This window comes from Cariama cristata, unplaced genomic scaffold, assembly GCF_000690535.1.
Source record: "Cariama cristata isolate BGI_N322 unplaced genomic scaffold, ASM69053v1 scaffold30434, whole genome shotgun sequence".
NCBI lineage: Eukaryota > Metazoa > Chordata > Aves > Cariamiformes > Cariamidae > Cariama > Cariama cristata.
In genome coordinates, this window is record NW_009611748.1 from 29,638 (window position 1) to 44,031 (window position 14,394).

A 14,394-nucleotide genomic window follows, 5' to 3' on the forward strand; every position below is an offset into this window, starting at 1 on the left:
ACATCACTTCAAACAAATTCCTTGAAGACATCACCGATGAAATCCTGGTGTCAGTGATTTTCCTTATCGTGTGTACACAGGCAATTGCAGAGAAAGTGCATTTTACTGTTTTAAACCCCATTATGAAACTTTGCAGAAGTGTTTAGCTGAGATGTATACCTGACACCACTGCAAAAATGCCCCTCAGAAACAATATAAGGGCTACTGGACATGTCTCTCTTTTTTGGGAAAGGATACCAGGCATTCCTCATGTTTTAGCCAGGAAGCAACACCTGAGTCATCCCTTCATACCTCTGGCAGAGGGAGCGGAAGGAAGAGCAGGAAAGGGTATGATTCAGGAGGGGATAAGTGTTCCACTCACACCCCATTCAAAAAAGAAGTATTTTAAACCAGCAGGGTAACTCTGATGCCCCAGGCAAATTCCAGTTTGGGCTATTCCATCCTGCCCACCTAAAATTCCTCTGAGCAGTTTCTCTTTTCCCTTCCCCACAGCAGCAAATAAAACACAGAGTTGTGTGTTGTGCTACCAGCAGAGAAATAGTTATGAATCTTCTCCCCGAGAGCCCCATGCATTTCTGTAGTGGGAGAGGAATGCAGCGATGCATTTCGGGGACGCATGGCGTAGAGCTGACAATAGCGTATTAATCTGTTGCAACTGCCTGTGGGTTTCTTAAGCCCTGTAACGGCTTGCTAAGTCGGCTATGGCAATCACGCCAGTGGGAAATTCCATGTTTCAGATATGATCAACAGCAGTAATTCGACAGAATTGATGGCACTAGGGAAGCCTACACATCACCAAAATTATAAACAAAGTCATGTTGCTCTTCAGGGAAGATGGAAAATATCCCTTGCTGCAATCTACCCTTCTATAGGGAATGGTACTTTTAAAACAAATGAACAAAACCCCACAGTGATGTTTAAGAGAAGAATATAAAATGGAAAAAGGTATCTTGCACACAAGTTAAAACATACCTACTGGATACACCATAATACATTATAAAAACTCTTTTGTGCCTAATCAAGTAAACCCAGCTGACACGGCAAACCATGAAGCCCACCACTGAACCTCTGCTCATACAACAACTTAGCTTTTTACCTCTTGGTAATCTGAGTGGGATCCTGTAGGCCTGGATCCAGTTCAAAGATCTCATTATCCAGTAGCCTTCGGAGCGTCACATCTGCCAGTTGCTCCATGATCCTGAAAGCCTCAGCGATATTGAGGAACGTGGAGAAGTCGCGCTCTTTATTTGGAGTGGTGACACGGACGGTGTCGGTCATGAAGACGTTGGAGGTTCTCTCTAGCTTCTGGACCTCAACCCAAGGAATGATAAGTTTCACTGCCATCGGAGAAAAAAGCAGAAGTGGACTGGAAACTCTGCTTAACATTTTTCAGATTTGGGAAATAAGCAAATTCAGAACGAAACGCAAACAACCGAAGACAAGAAGCACCCATTTTTACATCAAAGACCAAGCAAAAGCTGAAATGCCTGTTATTACTCTACATTCACTTTCTGCCACTCCAAAACACTGTCTTTTTCAGAATCTCTCCCTCAAAATTTTCCCTATTGTCACGGGAAGTGCTGGACGAGGGAGTTCTGCCTTTGCAGATCACCTGCCACACGCTGTGCTCCCTGCGCCTTGACAAGCCACTTCCACAGCTTGCTTCATCACGATCAGAAGAAACAGTTTGTTTCAAGAGTACAAAGACAATAGGGAAAGGCTTTGCAATCTCCCAGAAATAAAACTGTAGGCAGGTGGAAAACCAATCACATGCGCAGTACTTTAACTTTTTAAATAAAGCTAGCTCCCATACAAAAGGAAGCTTTTTGCACATGGACATTTTTATAAAGTTTAATTACTAATATTAACAGGGCATTCAAAAAAAAGCCGCCTAGGCATTGGGATCTTCCCATTTTGGTTACTTTTTACTGAAAAGGCACACAGGCAATTCTTGCCCTAAACATCAACTGTAGTCAGACTTGTTTATAGAAAAGAAAAAGTATAGGACATTGTTCTCTATACTTAAACACGGCTGAATCATATAAATACAAATGGCAAACAGAATCAGCTTATTTTAGATAACCACTGCAGGATGTTACTTGCCTCTCTCATACGAATCTCTTGGTAAAAATTAGGCTGGAAAGGACTTTAAAATAGATTAAATTTCTTCTTAACAACTGTTGGAAGCTTCCCAGGATTCTCTGTGCCAATAACATCAAGATTACACCCCCTAACATCCCTAGCTGGTCTCCTGATGCCAATAAAGCAATAAAAAGGCAGTAATAACAAACATTGTCATATATATATGACACTTATCCACGATCATTAATTACCTAAGGAGCTACCCTCAGCAAGTTTTCTGTACTACATGAACCACAGCTGTCAAGATTATTTGCAGATTACATTTTTTCTTACTTAAATAAAGCACAGCTGCGTCAACAGGCACAAACTGTTGCAAATGGTCATAAAATCATCTTTACAGGCACAGCCAAGGGAAGGAAGATTAAATAGTGCTGTAGCAATAGCACTATTGTTCACACAGGTTGGAAGCACATAGGCTCTCCAGTGTTGGTTCTAGAAACAGCACAGCAGACTGTAAGGGGCCCAAACTACTGACGAAAGGTTACAAAGACTTCAAAGTTTGAGAAAAACACAAGTTTAATTAAAAAATGTGAAGAAACCTTGGCACACCCTTTCGAGAAATCTGACGTTCTAAGCCTCTGAAATGCTGCAAATACTTCAAGGCTTAGATAAAAGGCGACTTGTCCTGGAAAAAATGTTCCACGGAGTTTATCCTCGCCTAAGCCGTAAGTTAATTTTATGAGAAGTTGAAAAGTCCATTATTGCATTCCAGGTCATTTCAACATAAAATAAAACAAGGGGAAGGGGACAGACTTGCCAGAAGCAGAAGACTTAATGCTTTGCCTATAAAGAGGTTTCAGTCTACAATTTGGAGGGGGGGGGGGGATTTTTATAGAGATAAAACATATTTAAGAACTATTTTTATTGCAACTCATATATTGGGGGTTTTCCCTGCGCTGTGCTGAAGAATGCAATAAAGGTGATTTCTTCGCAATATTTTCAAGACCAGATTTAACCAGATTTAATTTGTGATTGCCACCTGAAAAAAAACAGACAATGAATCACTTGTTCTACATATAACCAGCATAAGCTTCTCAAACAGTAACAACCAGAACTATAGTAAAGTCTGGATTATTCAATGTAATACAAGTATTTCATAAATGTGACAAAATACTAGCTTTGAAACAGAAGCAATCTGCTTTATCAGAATGAAGGAAGTAGGAAGCATTTCGAGATATAATGCTTCCCACTGAGCTAGGGAGCTACCTTAACCAAAAGAAAATTCAGGGGTTTATTTCACATTTCCATGCAAATGCATGGGAACACAAAGGCAATGCAACTGCCTGCAACAGTGCATGAACACTGTATTTTCCATGGTCAAAATGAAAAGTTGCAAATATGTAGTTGTTTGTGAGGTTTTTGTATTTTCATAATGAATTATTATTAGAAGAGATGAGAAGTGATTTCTTCTTAAATAATACAGCGTGATGCCGTCTTCAGTATCATTTAACGATCTCTGGTACTGCATAAACAAAATTTTTGGAACAATACAAAGGGTTTTTCTCTCTCCCTCCTCCTTCCCTCATTATCTGTCATTAATAAGGATCATTTTTGCTTTCTGTGCTTTGGCAGACTGGGTATCTCAGATTTAATGAGAGAAAGGCTGCAATGATAGCAAGAAGAAATGACTGACAAAGGATATTATTTAATACTAACCAGAAAGCAAGGAGATTAAACAAGAACTCGGATAACTAGTATGTATCAAGCGACTCCATTCTAGTCTTCCCAGCAAAACTCAACTTTGGTTTTTAGAACAAATAACAAACTTATCAGCATTTTAAATCTAACTCCGCCACCTTTTGCAGATATGATAAAATAACTGGCCTGAAATAATCTAAGGGAAAAAGGACTTCTAACTCTAAGCATGTCTTTGTATGTTTTAAGTCTTAGAAATTACCGCTTACTATCTATCTTATCTTTATAGTTCATGCACAATCTTAGTGAAATGCTGTAGAGTTTAAATGGCCGCATTCATGTCTATTACATTTATTTTCACCTTCTAATATCTATTCTGACAGATTTCCACAATTGCACGACCCCTCCTCTGTAGAGGAACACCATGACCAAAGTCTTAAAACTTGCTGAATCATCTGAAGGTCTAAAAACCCGAGGACACACTTCTTGTGACCTTCCTGCACTGCTATTCAGAAACACAAAGAAATCCCTAAATTGCTGTTGTTTTCCCTTAAAAACTCTCAATTTTCACCTGGTTCTCCAGGGCACAGCCCTTTTATGTTTCCTGGGCTATTTTCAGGCAGGCAGCTGGACTCCAGCATCCCTGGCCCCACCAGCCTGGCAATGACGACTCCGCTTCCCTGCTTGTGGGAGGGACCCGTCCTTACTCACCGTTTTCGGCACTAAAAGTCTCTATTTCAGAACCTGTAGGAGGTCTGTGACATTTTAAGGCTGCTTCACCATGCCAAGAAAAAGAACCAGATAGCAGGTGTGTCTGTGTGCTCTCACAGTCTCATTTTTATTACTGGATTCATTCTAAAATCTAAACATAAAGGTTGAAGTGAAAACTAAGTTAAACAGGATCTTTCAGCTGAAACAAAAAAACTCAGAAACTAAACTTCAGAAGCAAACGAGGCTTTTCATAAAAATTCTAGCTATTCCTGCTTTTAAATATAGCTATATTTATATCTCTCCTCAGCATCAGATTTCTTACGCATTTACACTCACATTCTTTGCCCAGGAAGAAGGAATAAAAACAGAGATGATTGATGCTCAAATAAAGCCAGCCCTGCCGAGGAACTTTTCCTTTCCAACAGCAACAGGAATAATAGGTGATCAACTTCTCTGCTTCAGGAAAATTAAATCTGGATTCAAATTTCACAAGGGCTTCTCGGAACTTCTCGGGGTCTTCCTCCTGCTCGGCGAGCTTGCTGCTTGTTTCCTCCGCAATCAGCGCCTGAGTCCGTAACAACAAAATATATCAGGATAAAGCTATTGCATTCACACTCCAGTAAGTTGCTACAAGGTATCCCATTCAAATTTTAACAAGGCAATCCTTTCCTACAGAGAAATTCAAGTTGATTTGTAATTTACACAAATGGAGACATTTCTGCGGTGTTTGCGTCTCTCATACATTTTGAATGCTTCCAAATCAAGACTTTGGGGGGCCTTTTTTTTAATTATAATTTTTTTCATTATCATTTTTTCAGTGAATATGGTAGAATCATATATTCACAGTTTCACTACAGCTTACAATTGCTGTTATTTGGTGTATACAGAGTAAAGGCAGAGTAACAATAGTTTATACTGACCAGTACTATTTTCCCATGAAGAGGTAATGCAGTGAGATGTGTCAGTAACTTGTAACACGCTTGGAACCATTAAAAACATGGTTTCAAGAACATCTACACAAATATAATTAAGTGTTCAGAATTTTAATAATGGTATTACAACAAAAGACTTAAGCATATATCACACCATTCAGATAAATAATCTGTATGTTGCAGCACCTGGTATAATCTGCAATTACCAAGCAGTCCCCATATGCCAAAAGTCCAAAACACAAACTAATGATACCTGAAGAATTTTAAATATGTGCTGTGCTAACAGGCTGCCACAGTGCTATCAAGAGAGATTAATTGTATTTGACTCTTTCAGTGCACTTAGATAAAGTGCTTTTTTTTAAGAAAGCAGGATAAAAACTAAGATTTGCACAGTGATGTTTTTCCTCTCCTTCTTCCCCAGCTTCAGAGCCCACCAAGATCACAGCAGCAGGGTTGAAATTCACCAAAAACATGATGTTCCTACAAATTTTCCAGACCAAAAAATGGGGTTTGGGGGGAAAGAGCACCTCACTAAAGCCCTTAGCAAAGAAAAGCCTGCCGCAGGACCTGAGGTACAGCAGTCACCAGCAGACCTGTGCCCTCACCAGCCAGCACCAAGCTCCTCTCGGAGCCTGTATTTTACTAGAAGCAGAGCTCAGGACACCAGGCTTTCTAAATTTTACCGCACATGCCGTTATTATTTTAAATCTGGTCTTCAGTCACCAAATTCATTTACTTTTAAAATTCTTTCACCTTCCAGAAAGATGCTCCTTTCTGCAACCCTGTGGCCAGCCAGCAGCTTCACTGCAGTGCCCGGCCATGACTCCCACATCCTACAAAGCCACCGGCAGTTTCCCTGCCAGATCCTTACCGTGCCGGTGCCATTGCACAAGGGCCTTGTCCCCTGTCCCTGTGACTGTGGCGGTGGCACAGGTGTGCTGGCAGCAAGTTCAGGCACTGTGGCCATCACCTGCTGACACCTCTGAGCCCCATCAAGAGGGATAGGAGTATGGAAACAGGCAGGAAAAACTGATGGGAAGCTAGGAAAAGCACTGGAAATAGAAGGAGAAATGTAGTAAAGAGGAAAAGCTGAGATAAAGGAAAGATACAGCATGTTTTGGAGAGGTGGAAGAACTGAAAGCAGATGCTGAAGAAAGCTCAGCTGCACATCTCAGGGAAAAGAAGAACAGTGAGGCTGGAAAGCGACGTGTGGGATAAAAATTAAAATAGATACTTTGGTTTTGAGATGTTTCCAAGGAAATGTGAGTAAAGGTGCACAGATGCCAGCCATATCAGGTGCAAGCACCACACAGAAAACCAATAAATAATGTTTAGATGGACAAAACCAAATCAGAATGACAACAACTTCATGACATTATTTTGAATAAATCACATGTAATTGGGCAGGGAAGGGTGAAAGTAAGAACATTTCCTTACCTTCACTTTCCCTTTGACAAAACTAACAATATCTTCTTTGTTGTCAAACACAGACAAAGTATGGAGCAAGTTTTGTTCCAGCCATTCCCAGTGCTGGTTTATCTCCTCTGCAGTGGCACCTAGAAAAGCAAAAAGTAGTGTATTGAAACTCATCCTACCAAATAAAATGGAAAGGAAGAAAAAAGTAATAAAACACACTATTTCATAAATTCATTATGAGAAACCAAACTTTCAACCTCAAAATTCTTGGTAGCAAACAGGTCAAATAGGTCCCATTCATAGCAGTATAGTTAGAGAAAAACAAAACCCTCATTGTTTTAGAGAATCAGTTTTAGTGCTTTTAGTTCTATCTTCTCAAATGCTCTCAGCCAGCAAATGCTGCATTAAAAGTCAAAGCAGAAAAAACAGCAAAACTTCATCTTGAGCTGCTAGACTGCAGCTTATTTTAACACAACGTTCCTTAAGCAGCCACTGGAAACCTTTGATTTACGTCCTGTTCCCAAAAGTCCCTGATCTTCCTTTCTCCCTCCCTCGGTACGCACACTCATACACACACACACATGCACACCCCTTCAGAGGAATATACACGGTCATAATCTGCATCCTATTTGAAAAGCTCTCTAGAATAATTAAAGTACCTAAAAATGTAAGAGTTTGGTTCAGCAACACCTAAAAGGTCTACAAGAGCACATTTCTGCAGTTTGATGAAGAAATACAATGAACAGAAAATCTTCGACAAATACAGATTTTCAAATCTTTAAGGCTTCCTTCTCTAAGGATTTATTTGAGGGTTTTGCTGTTGTTGTTTTAAATGTAATGTGTTCACACTAACTCCAGAAATAGTATTTCAGTCACCACCTATTTGCTTTGACTCTTTCTGCTTGAAACTGAACTGTAGCAGCATCACACGATGACAGAAAAGTCAGAGCAAGACAGGCAACACACAGGGCAATCAGGGGAAAATCTGGCCCCTCCAGATCTTACTGGTCAGTTATTAAATGTTGTAGGTAAAAAAGGCAGCAAAAGTTGCTTTTCCTAATGCCTTGCTAGTGGAAGAAAAGAGAGAACTAGTTGGATGTAAGAGACATATAAATCACAAATGAATATAATAAAATTAATATCAAATAGAAGACCCATTATCTCAAGATTTCATTTGTGTGTATAGAGATGCGTCACGTTGCCTCACAACAAAAAAATGATAAATTTAGTTAAGGATTTTCCACTTTCCTCCGCTCTATTTTCCATGCAGAATGCCAACTGGCAGGGAAACTTTCCAAGCTTTAACTTCCTTGACAGGAAGGTCTTGTGATAGAACTTCATAAATATCATTAATCAAGGTTAAATACAAAAAAAAAAAACCCACAAACACAAAAGAATACACACTTAAATGCCTTTTAGGTAAAGAAAACAAATTATACCAATGGTTAAGACACCAGAAATACAGTCATTTTATACTGAAATGGCTGCACAAAGCAAATACTGCGTTGAATTTTTATTTCTGAGCAACCGAAAAGATACCAACCATATGGGAGGGCTGGTGGGCTGCTTCTTGTGAACTAAGCCGTGAGCAAGACGCCTTTCGCAGCAGCATCCGCACCGCTCGGAGCCTGGGGGGGCTACTGCAAACCTCCCTGCCTGCCTTCAGGTATCTCCAGGGATTCTGCTCAAATACTGAAAGATCTCTTTGCCCCTTGCATTTGGTCAAGCCAACTCCTCAGCTTTTCAGGTCCCTTCATTATTTCTAATTTCCATTTCATTGCTTAGAGTCATTCTGTGATTTGACCCAAGCATTGCCCATCTCTTCGCTATTCCTCTTTCTGTGCCGATGCTCCGTACAGCATTTTATTCCCCTTTTTACCCACCTTCTTCATGTGCCTGTGCCAAATGTATATTTAATCTAACCACTGCCTCACTCCTCATAATTTCTTCTCTAAACCCACTTCTCACTGATCCCTTTGCTCTCCCTCTCCCAAAAGCTACGCCATTCGACTGTGACTTGGGTTTCTGTTTTGCACACAAGCCTTCTGAAAGGAAAATCGTAACTGGCTCTACGCTAGGGCTGAGGTTAGCCTTCTCCCCCCCTGCCCCCCCTTTACTGATATAACATGATTAACCATCTGGATTAAAACATCTCTGGCAGAACAGCCATGCTGGGCAAAGACCAGACTTCCTAGCAGCCCTTGGAGATTTGCAAAAGTCTGTAATGCAGATCTGACCCTTATGCATATATTATCATTTACGCCTACAGCTCCTGGAACAGAAGACTGCCAACAAACAATTAAAAAAAAAAAATGTTATTTTAATTAACTGCCTAACAACATGATGGCTATCCCTAATGAAGTTACACCAGGAGACTGGAAGGAGCTTCTGGAGCTGCTCCTTCTCCTTGCTATACAGCAGGAACCTTAATTTGACTCACTGCTCCTTCCAAATCCAGTAACAAAACTCTGGACGTTGTGTTCGCACGAAGCACCGCGCTCAGCCAGGGCAGAGCTCGGCGAGCAGCGACGGCCGCTTCTGCGCAGGGCAAGTCCGCCAGCTTTCTAAGAAAAGGGTCGGGCGATGCCATTCCTCTGACTCCTATTGCCAGTGCCAGCTCTCCCCTGGACACTCACGTCAGGGTTTCACAGCAGCGATATTATTCAGAAACAACTTCTGCTATGATGGTTCTTAATTTCTGTGCAGCTCTGGCAACCGCCTATGTCCTACCCACGCAGCATACAAAACAGAGCCCTCCGCTTTCCGCTCTGTTACTATAAATTTTCTCAGGGCTGAGCACCCATTCAGAAGAGCCAAAGAGAATTTTAGAAAACATTAATCAACTCAGTTTATCTCAGCAAAATCCTTAACCTTTCCAACCAGGCAACTTTTTGATCTGTAGTTCCTTTAACACAAAAAAAACCACCTGCGGGCAGTAAGAGTGTGCATAGGGCAAGGATCAGCCCCAGAAAGGAATATTACATATATTCAAATGATCAAGAAGCCCACAACAGCAACACTGAGCTTACTGTTCCAGTGAAAGCTACCTGGCTTCATCAGAGGACTGTAACAGCCTGAAGCTCTTAAATTTCTCCATGAGATGGCATTATTTAAATATAAAAAGGAGGGGAGTACGGATATAAAGCATAGAGCAATTGCAAAATTAAGAAAACCTAGCCACAACAAAAATAGCACAGACTTTACACAAGTTTCTTCATACACATCTGGCACCAGGAAAAATTCCCAGTATTAATGGGGAACAGGCAGAGGGATCTCTGCTAAACCAAGGAAGAAATGCCAAATGAGCTTGTATAGAGGAAGGGGGCAAATATATAGATTGCCCCTTCCATTTAAAGGACTACTAGGTCAAACACTATCAACAACATGTCAACACTTACATTAGCTAACTATTTCATGGTTTGATTTGTGTAAGAAAGGAAAGAATAGCCTAGAATAAGAATAGAATAGTTTTCAGTTGGAAGGGACCCAGTCCAACTGCCTGACCACTTCAGGGCTGACTAAAAGTTAAAGCATGTGATTAAGGACATTGTCCAAGTGTCTCTTAAACACTGATGGGCTTGGGGCATCAATCACCTCTCTAGGAAGCCTGTTCCAGGGTTTGACCATCCTCTCTCCATAAAGAAATGGCTTCCTAATGCCAAGTCTACACTTCCCCTGGCGCTGCTTTGAACCATTCCCAAAGGAAAACCCGCTGTAAATTTCAATGCTAGGATTTAATAGACTGGAGCAGAAGGGATGAGGACAGCCCTGCAGACTGGCCAAGCAAGAGCAGGATGAACAGAACAGGCGCATTTGGATGCCCTTTACTGTGCCACGGCAAGGTTGCTGCAATTCACATCAATATCACTTTCCTAAAGATGAACTCGACCTTCAGAGCTTGCAGAAACACTGCAAAAGGGATCAGTGCACAGCAGACCAGGCAATTAGACATTCCTCTCTGACAACTTTACCTCCTAAATCACGTAGCATCTTCCAAATGTTCCAGTTATATTTCATTACAACAAAGTAAGACATTTCACAGTAAGCAAGCGAAAGACTAGATGGGTGAAAGCCTAGACTAAGTAGCTTCTTGCTGTAAGGAACTACTACTACTGTAGGAAAAGATATCCGTATGAATGGAACCACACTTCTTTGCAAGGGACAGAAAAGTAACACAAAACACCTTCAGCTAAAACAGATTTCTATAGAAACTTAATGTTACTAGTCAACACTTTTTCATAATTCCTATCTAGGATTTTAACCAGAGGTTAATTTGGTTGTTAAACAAGCTGTAGGCAATAGCTTTCCACAAACACACTACTAGCTGGGGTTACCTTGAGCTTCTTGGACATGCAGACACTGACCATGCTCAGAATCGGTTTGGGGTTTTCCGTCTGTGACTCACCAATAGCTATGGCCCAGTAAACTTCTGATCCGTTCAATAACTCACCACATGCAATGGCAGAGTAAACCTGTGAGCCTGGAACTTGGAGTAAAATTCGAAAGGGAGCGACGCGTGCGTTAGAGTCTAATACGGCGTCCAGGGCACCAACCAAGCGACCTGCAAAGAAAAAGGGGGGAAAAGAGAATTAGCACCAGTTTTCACTTCTGTAGCCTGCAAGTCTTTTCACCTCTAAAGCCATAAAATTAAAATACAGAACGTAACGATAACAATTCTTCCCCTATTTTAGGCTGCGATTTACAGATCCTCAAAATGCGAAAGGCAAACCAGATTAGAAGATCAAAAGCATATCAAGTTCTTTGCGTTTCTGGTTTTGCTTCATATATATGTGTATAACCACAGAACTGAAGTGGAAAGACCTGAGGGCACCTTAAGAACTTACCGTTCCAGCCCCACTCTGAAGCTGGATAAATACATCCATGCTGTAAGTGGTGTTTGTCTAACCTGCTCTTCAAAACCTCCCACAACCAAGATGCAACAACTTCCCCAGCTAGCCGCTTCATTAAGTATTCCTACAGAAAAAAAACCTACCCCAAACAAGCCAACCGCCACAATCTTAAAACTTTCTTGCTGAAAATTAATCCTGCTCCCCAGAACACAGACAGTAATTGGCCACAGGCATTTCTGATGTTAATGCTTGACATACTGAAAAAGCATCATCATGGTTGTCCACCCTTCAATGATTTCTCTTCTTCTAAAGAAACCCCAATGACCGTATCTCTTACTTACGGGTCATATTTTTCAAACAGCTCATTGTTCTTGAGCTTAAACTGGTATCTCTCCAGCTTATCTTTAAGTGTGACACTCGCTACTAGTGAAGTCTCAGCCATAAGAGTGGAAAATCACCTCCTGTATCTTGCATGCACACCTCCATATCCAAGAAAGCTTGCAGCAGTATCCCACTGTAAATCAGCTCTTGACATAAACACAGGGAAATTCATTTCGGAGAGCTGGAGCAATTGCTGCCCCCAAAAAAGCCTTTCCAGTCTGGAGGTCAGCTGGAGTTGGTGGCCTTCCTCGCCACCCACCCCACCCAGCAGGCAGAACCAAGTTATGCATGAAAAAGTTATCCAAGTGCCATGATTTGTGAAGCTGGCATATTAAAGTAACTCAGAATTGGTTTATGGCACCTACAAAGAGCAACTCAGGAGCAGCTTTATGTGCAGTTCCCCTGTACCGTACATCCTGCAGAGACACAGCCTCCTACACAGAGGGATGGCACACAGCGAGAAATGGCTTTACCGTGTTTCTTTATGTCACTAGAGTACCTAGGAAGTTTTCTGCAATATTACATTTTCCCTTTGCACATTTCATTTTTCCAACCTGTTGTATTTTTGTTCCTTCACCATTAACCCAACACAAAAGGGACCATTCTCCTCCTCCAAAAGTTTTGCCGGCCCTTGGCACCACATGCAGTTTTTATAATTGCATTCTCCAGTCCATCACCTAAGTGATTAATGGAAACAGTAAAAACAGACCAACAAAGTTCTCATCTGAAAAGCCTTCTCACTTAGACAACAAACCACCACTAATTAATTTGAGTACGGCACAACAAAGCAGCCGCGTAACCACTTTCTGGTCTAGGCAGTCTAAGAAGTTCACATGCAACAGCATTAAAAACCTTCCGAGAGCGAAGAAAATTACATCAAGTACTTCCTCCGTGCATTCACACACACTGCTGATGACGCTTTCAAAGCCAAGTAGAAGTTGGACACAATATGTTTTAAAACTGTAAGGTGAGATTAAGTACCAGTTTGCTTCTCGGCTAAATACATGTCCAGATATTACACCCATCTATTTAAAATGGAGACCTGAATTTGGAGACCAATAATACATATAATATCAGAAAATGATAAATGCTCTCCTGTAACTGCAAGAAAAAGACACAAAAATTCATTCAAGTATAAAAGCTAGCATTGAAGCATAAAAGCTCTGTTTCTGTGTTTACAGAAAACGGAGCACCAACTTCAGTGTGTGGTCTTCAAAACTGCTGCATTAAAGCCAGTAAGATAGCATCAAATGATGCAGAGAACAAACATAGGGTTTAACGTTCAAATTTCAAAAGACTTGAGACATTAAAGAAAGAAAAAGAAGAAGAAACTGATGAAGTGTATGATTTCCCCTGATGATAGATCTAGGAGAAGGATTTCTTTTTCATTTCACTAAAGCCATGGAAAAAAGTCAACTAACAGTAAGTGCTACCAAAATCCCAAGAGAATGCTTCATGAACACTTGATTTGTTAAATACTCTTTTTTTTCAGAAATCGTGAAAAAAATGCATGAAAGCACAGAAGTAGCTGCAAAATTTTGTTTTTATTTCTTAGCCTGTGCAGAAATGAATTCCTTTTTCTGTTCCTGAAGAAGTGACCAGAAAAGCAATTCCTCTTCTCGTTGTTTACTTCTGCTTACATTTTCCATTTTGCTTACCAACTAGTAAAGAGTTTCCTCCAACTGTGCAAAGAAAAAAAAAAATCACCTCCCTCATCTAAACTGCCCATAGCTAAAATATTAACTAAGGATGACAAAGAGGAGACAGAACTAAGATCCAAAGAGAAGATCCCTTTGAGGGCTTCACAAGGGCGCAGCAACCCCACACCTAAATCTCTCTAAGCCAACGCTGTGGATGACGGGGGGTCCCATCCTGTCCTACCTCTGCCAGGAGGGTTTGTGGTGGGGTTACTCCAGAAGGGACATAAGGAAAGAGGGGGAAAACAAAAGCAAGTACCGCTAAAGTCGAGCAAGCACCAACGGTGGGTCCCGTCCCCATGTTTGGGTCTCATCCCACTCCTCAGCAAAGCTATCCGCCATCGCTGCAGGACATGCAGCAGTCCCTCCATTCACCTTTTTAGTTTCCTCCTGTCCAACAGTTTCCTTTTATGACAAAGTGACCTGCTTGGTAGATGAGGGAAAGGCTGTAGATGTTGTCTACCTAGACTTTAGAAAGGCCTTCGACATGGTCTCCCACAGCAACCTCCTAAATAAACTGGCTGCTCACGGCTTAGATAGGTGAATTCTTTGATGGGTAAAAAATTGGCTGGATGGCCGGGCCCAGAGAGCTGCGGTCAACGGAGCTAAATCCAGTCAGCGGCCGGTCAC

General features: G+C 41.2%; 1 protein-coding gene across 1 annotated transcript in view; it reads right to left on the reverse strand.

The window, feature by feature from the left end:
• TBC1D8 (TBC1 domain family, member 8 (with GRAM domain)) overlaps window positions 1-12,128 on the reverse strand; it is a 35,942-nt gene extending 23,814 nt beyond the window's left edge. Inside the window, exons 1-5 of the mRNA XM_009698367.1 lie at window positions 12,028-12,128; window positions 11,287-11,399; window positions 6,858-6,976; window positions 4,825-5,053; window positions 1,097-1,337 (exon numbers count right to left, since the gene is read on the reverse strand). Of these exons, the coding sequence (XP_009696669.1) occupies window positions 1,097-1,337; window positions 4,825-5,053; window positions 6,858-6,976; window positions 11,287-11,399; window positions 12,028-12,128 (803 nt within the window). The remainder of the gene's footprint in view (window positions 1-1,096; window positions 1,338-4,824; window positions 5,054-6,857; window positions 6,977-11,286; window positions 11,400-12,027) is intronic.
• Between the last annotated feature and the right edge of the window lie 2,266 nt (window positions 12,129-14,394).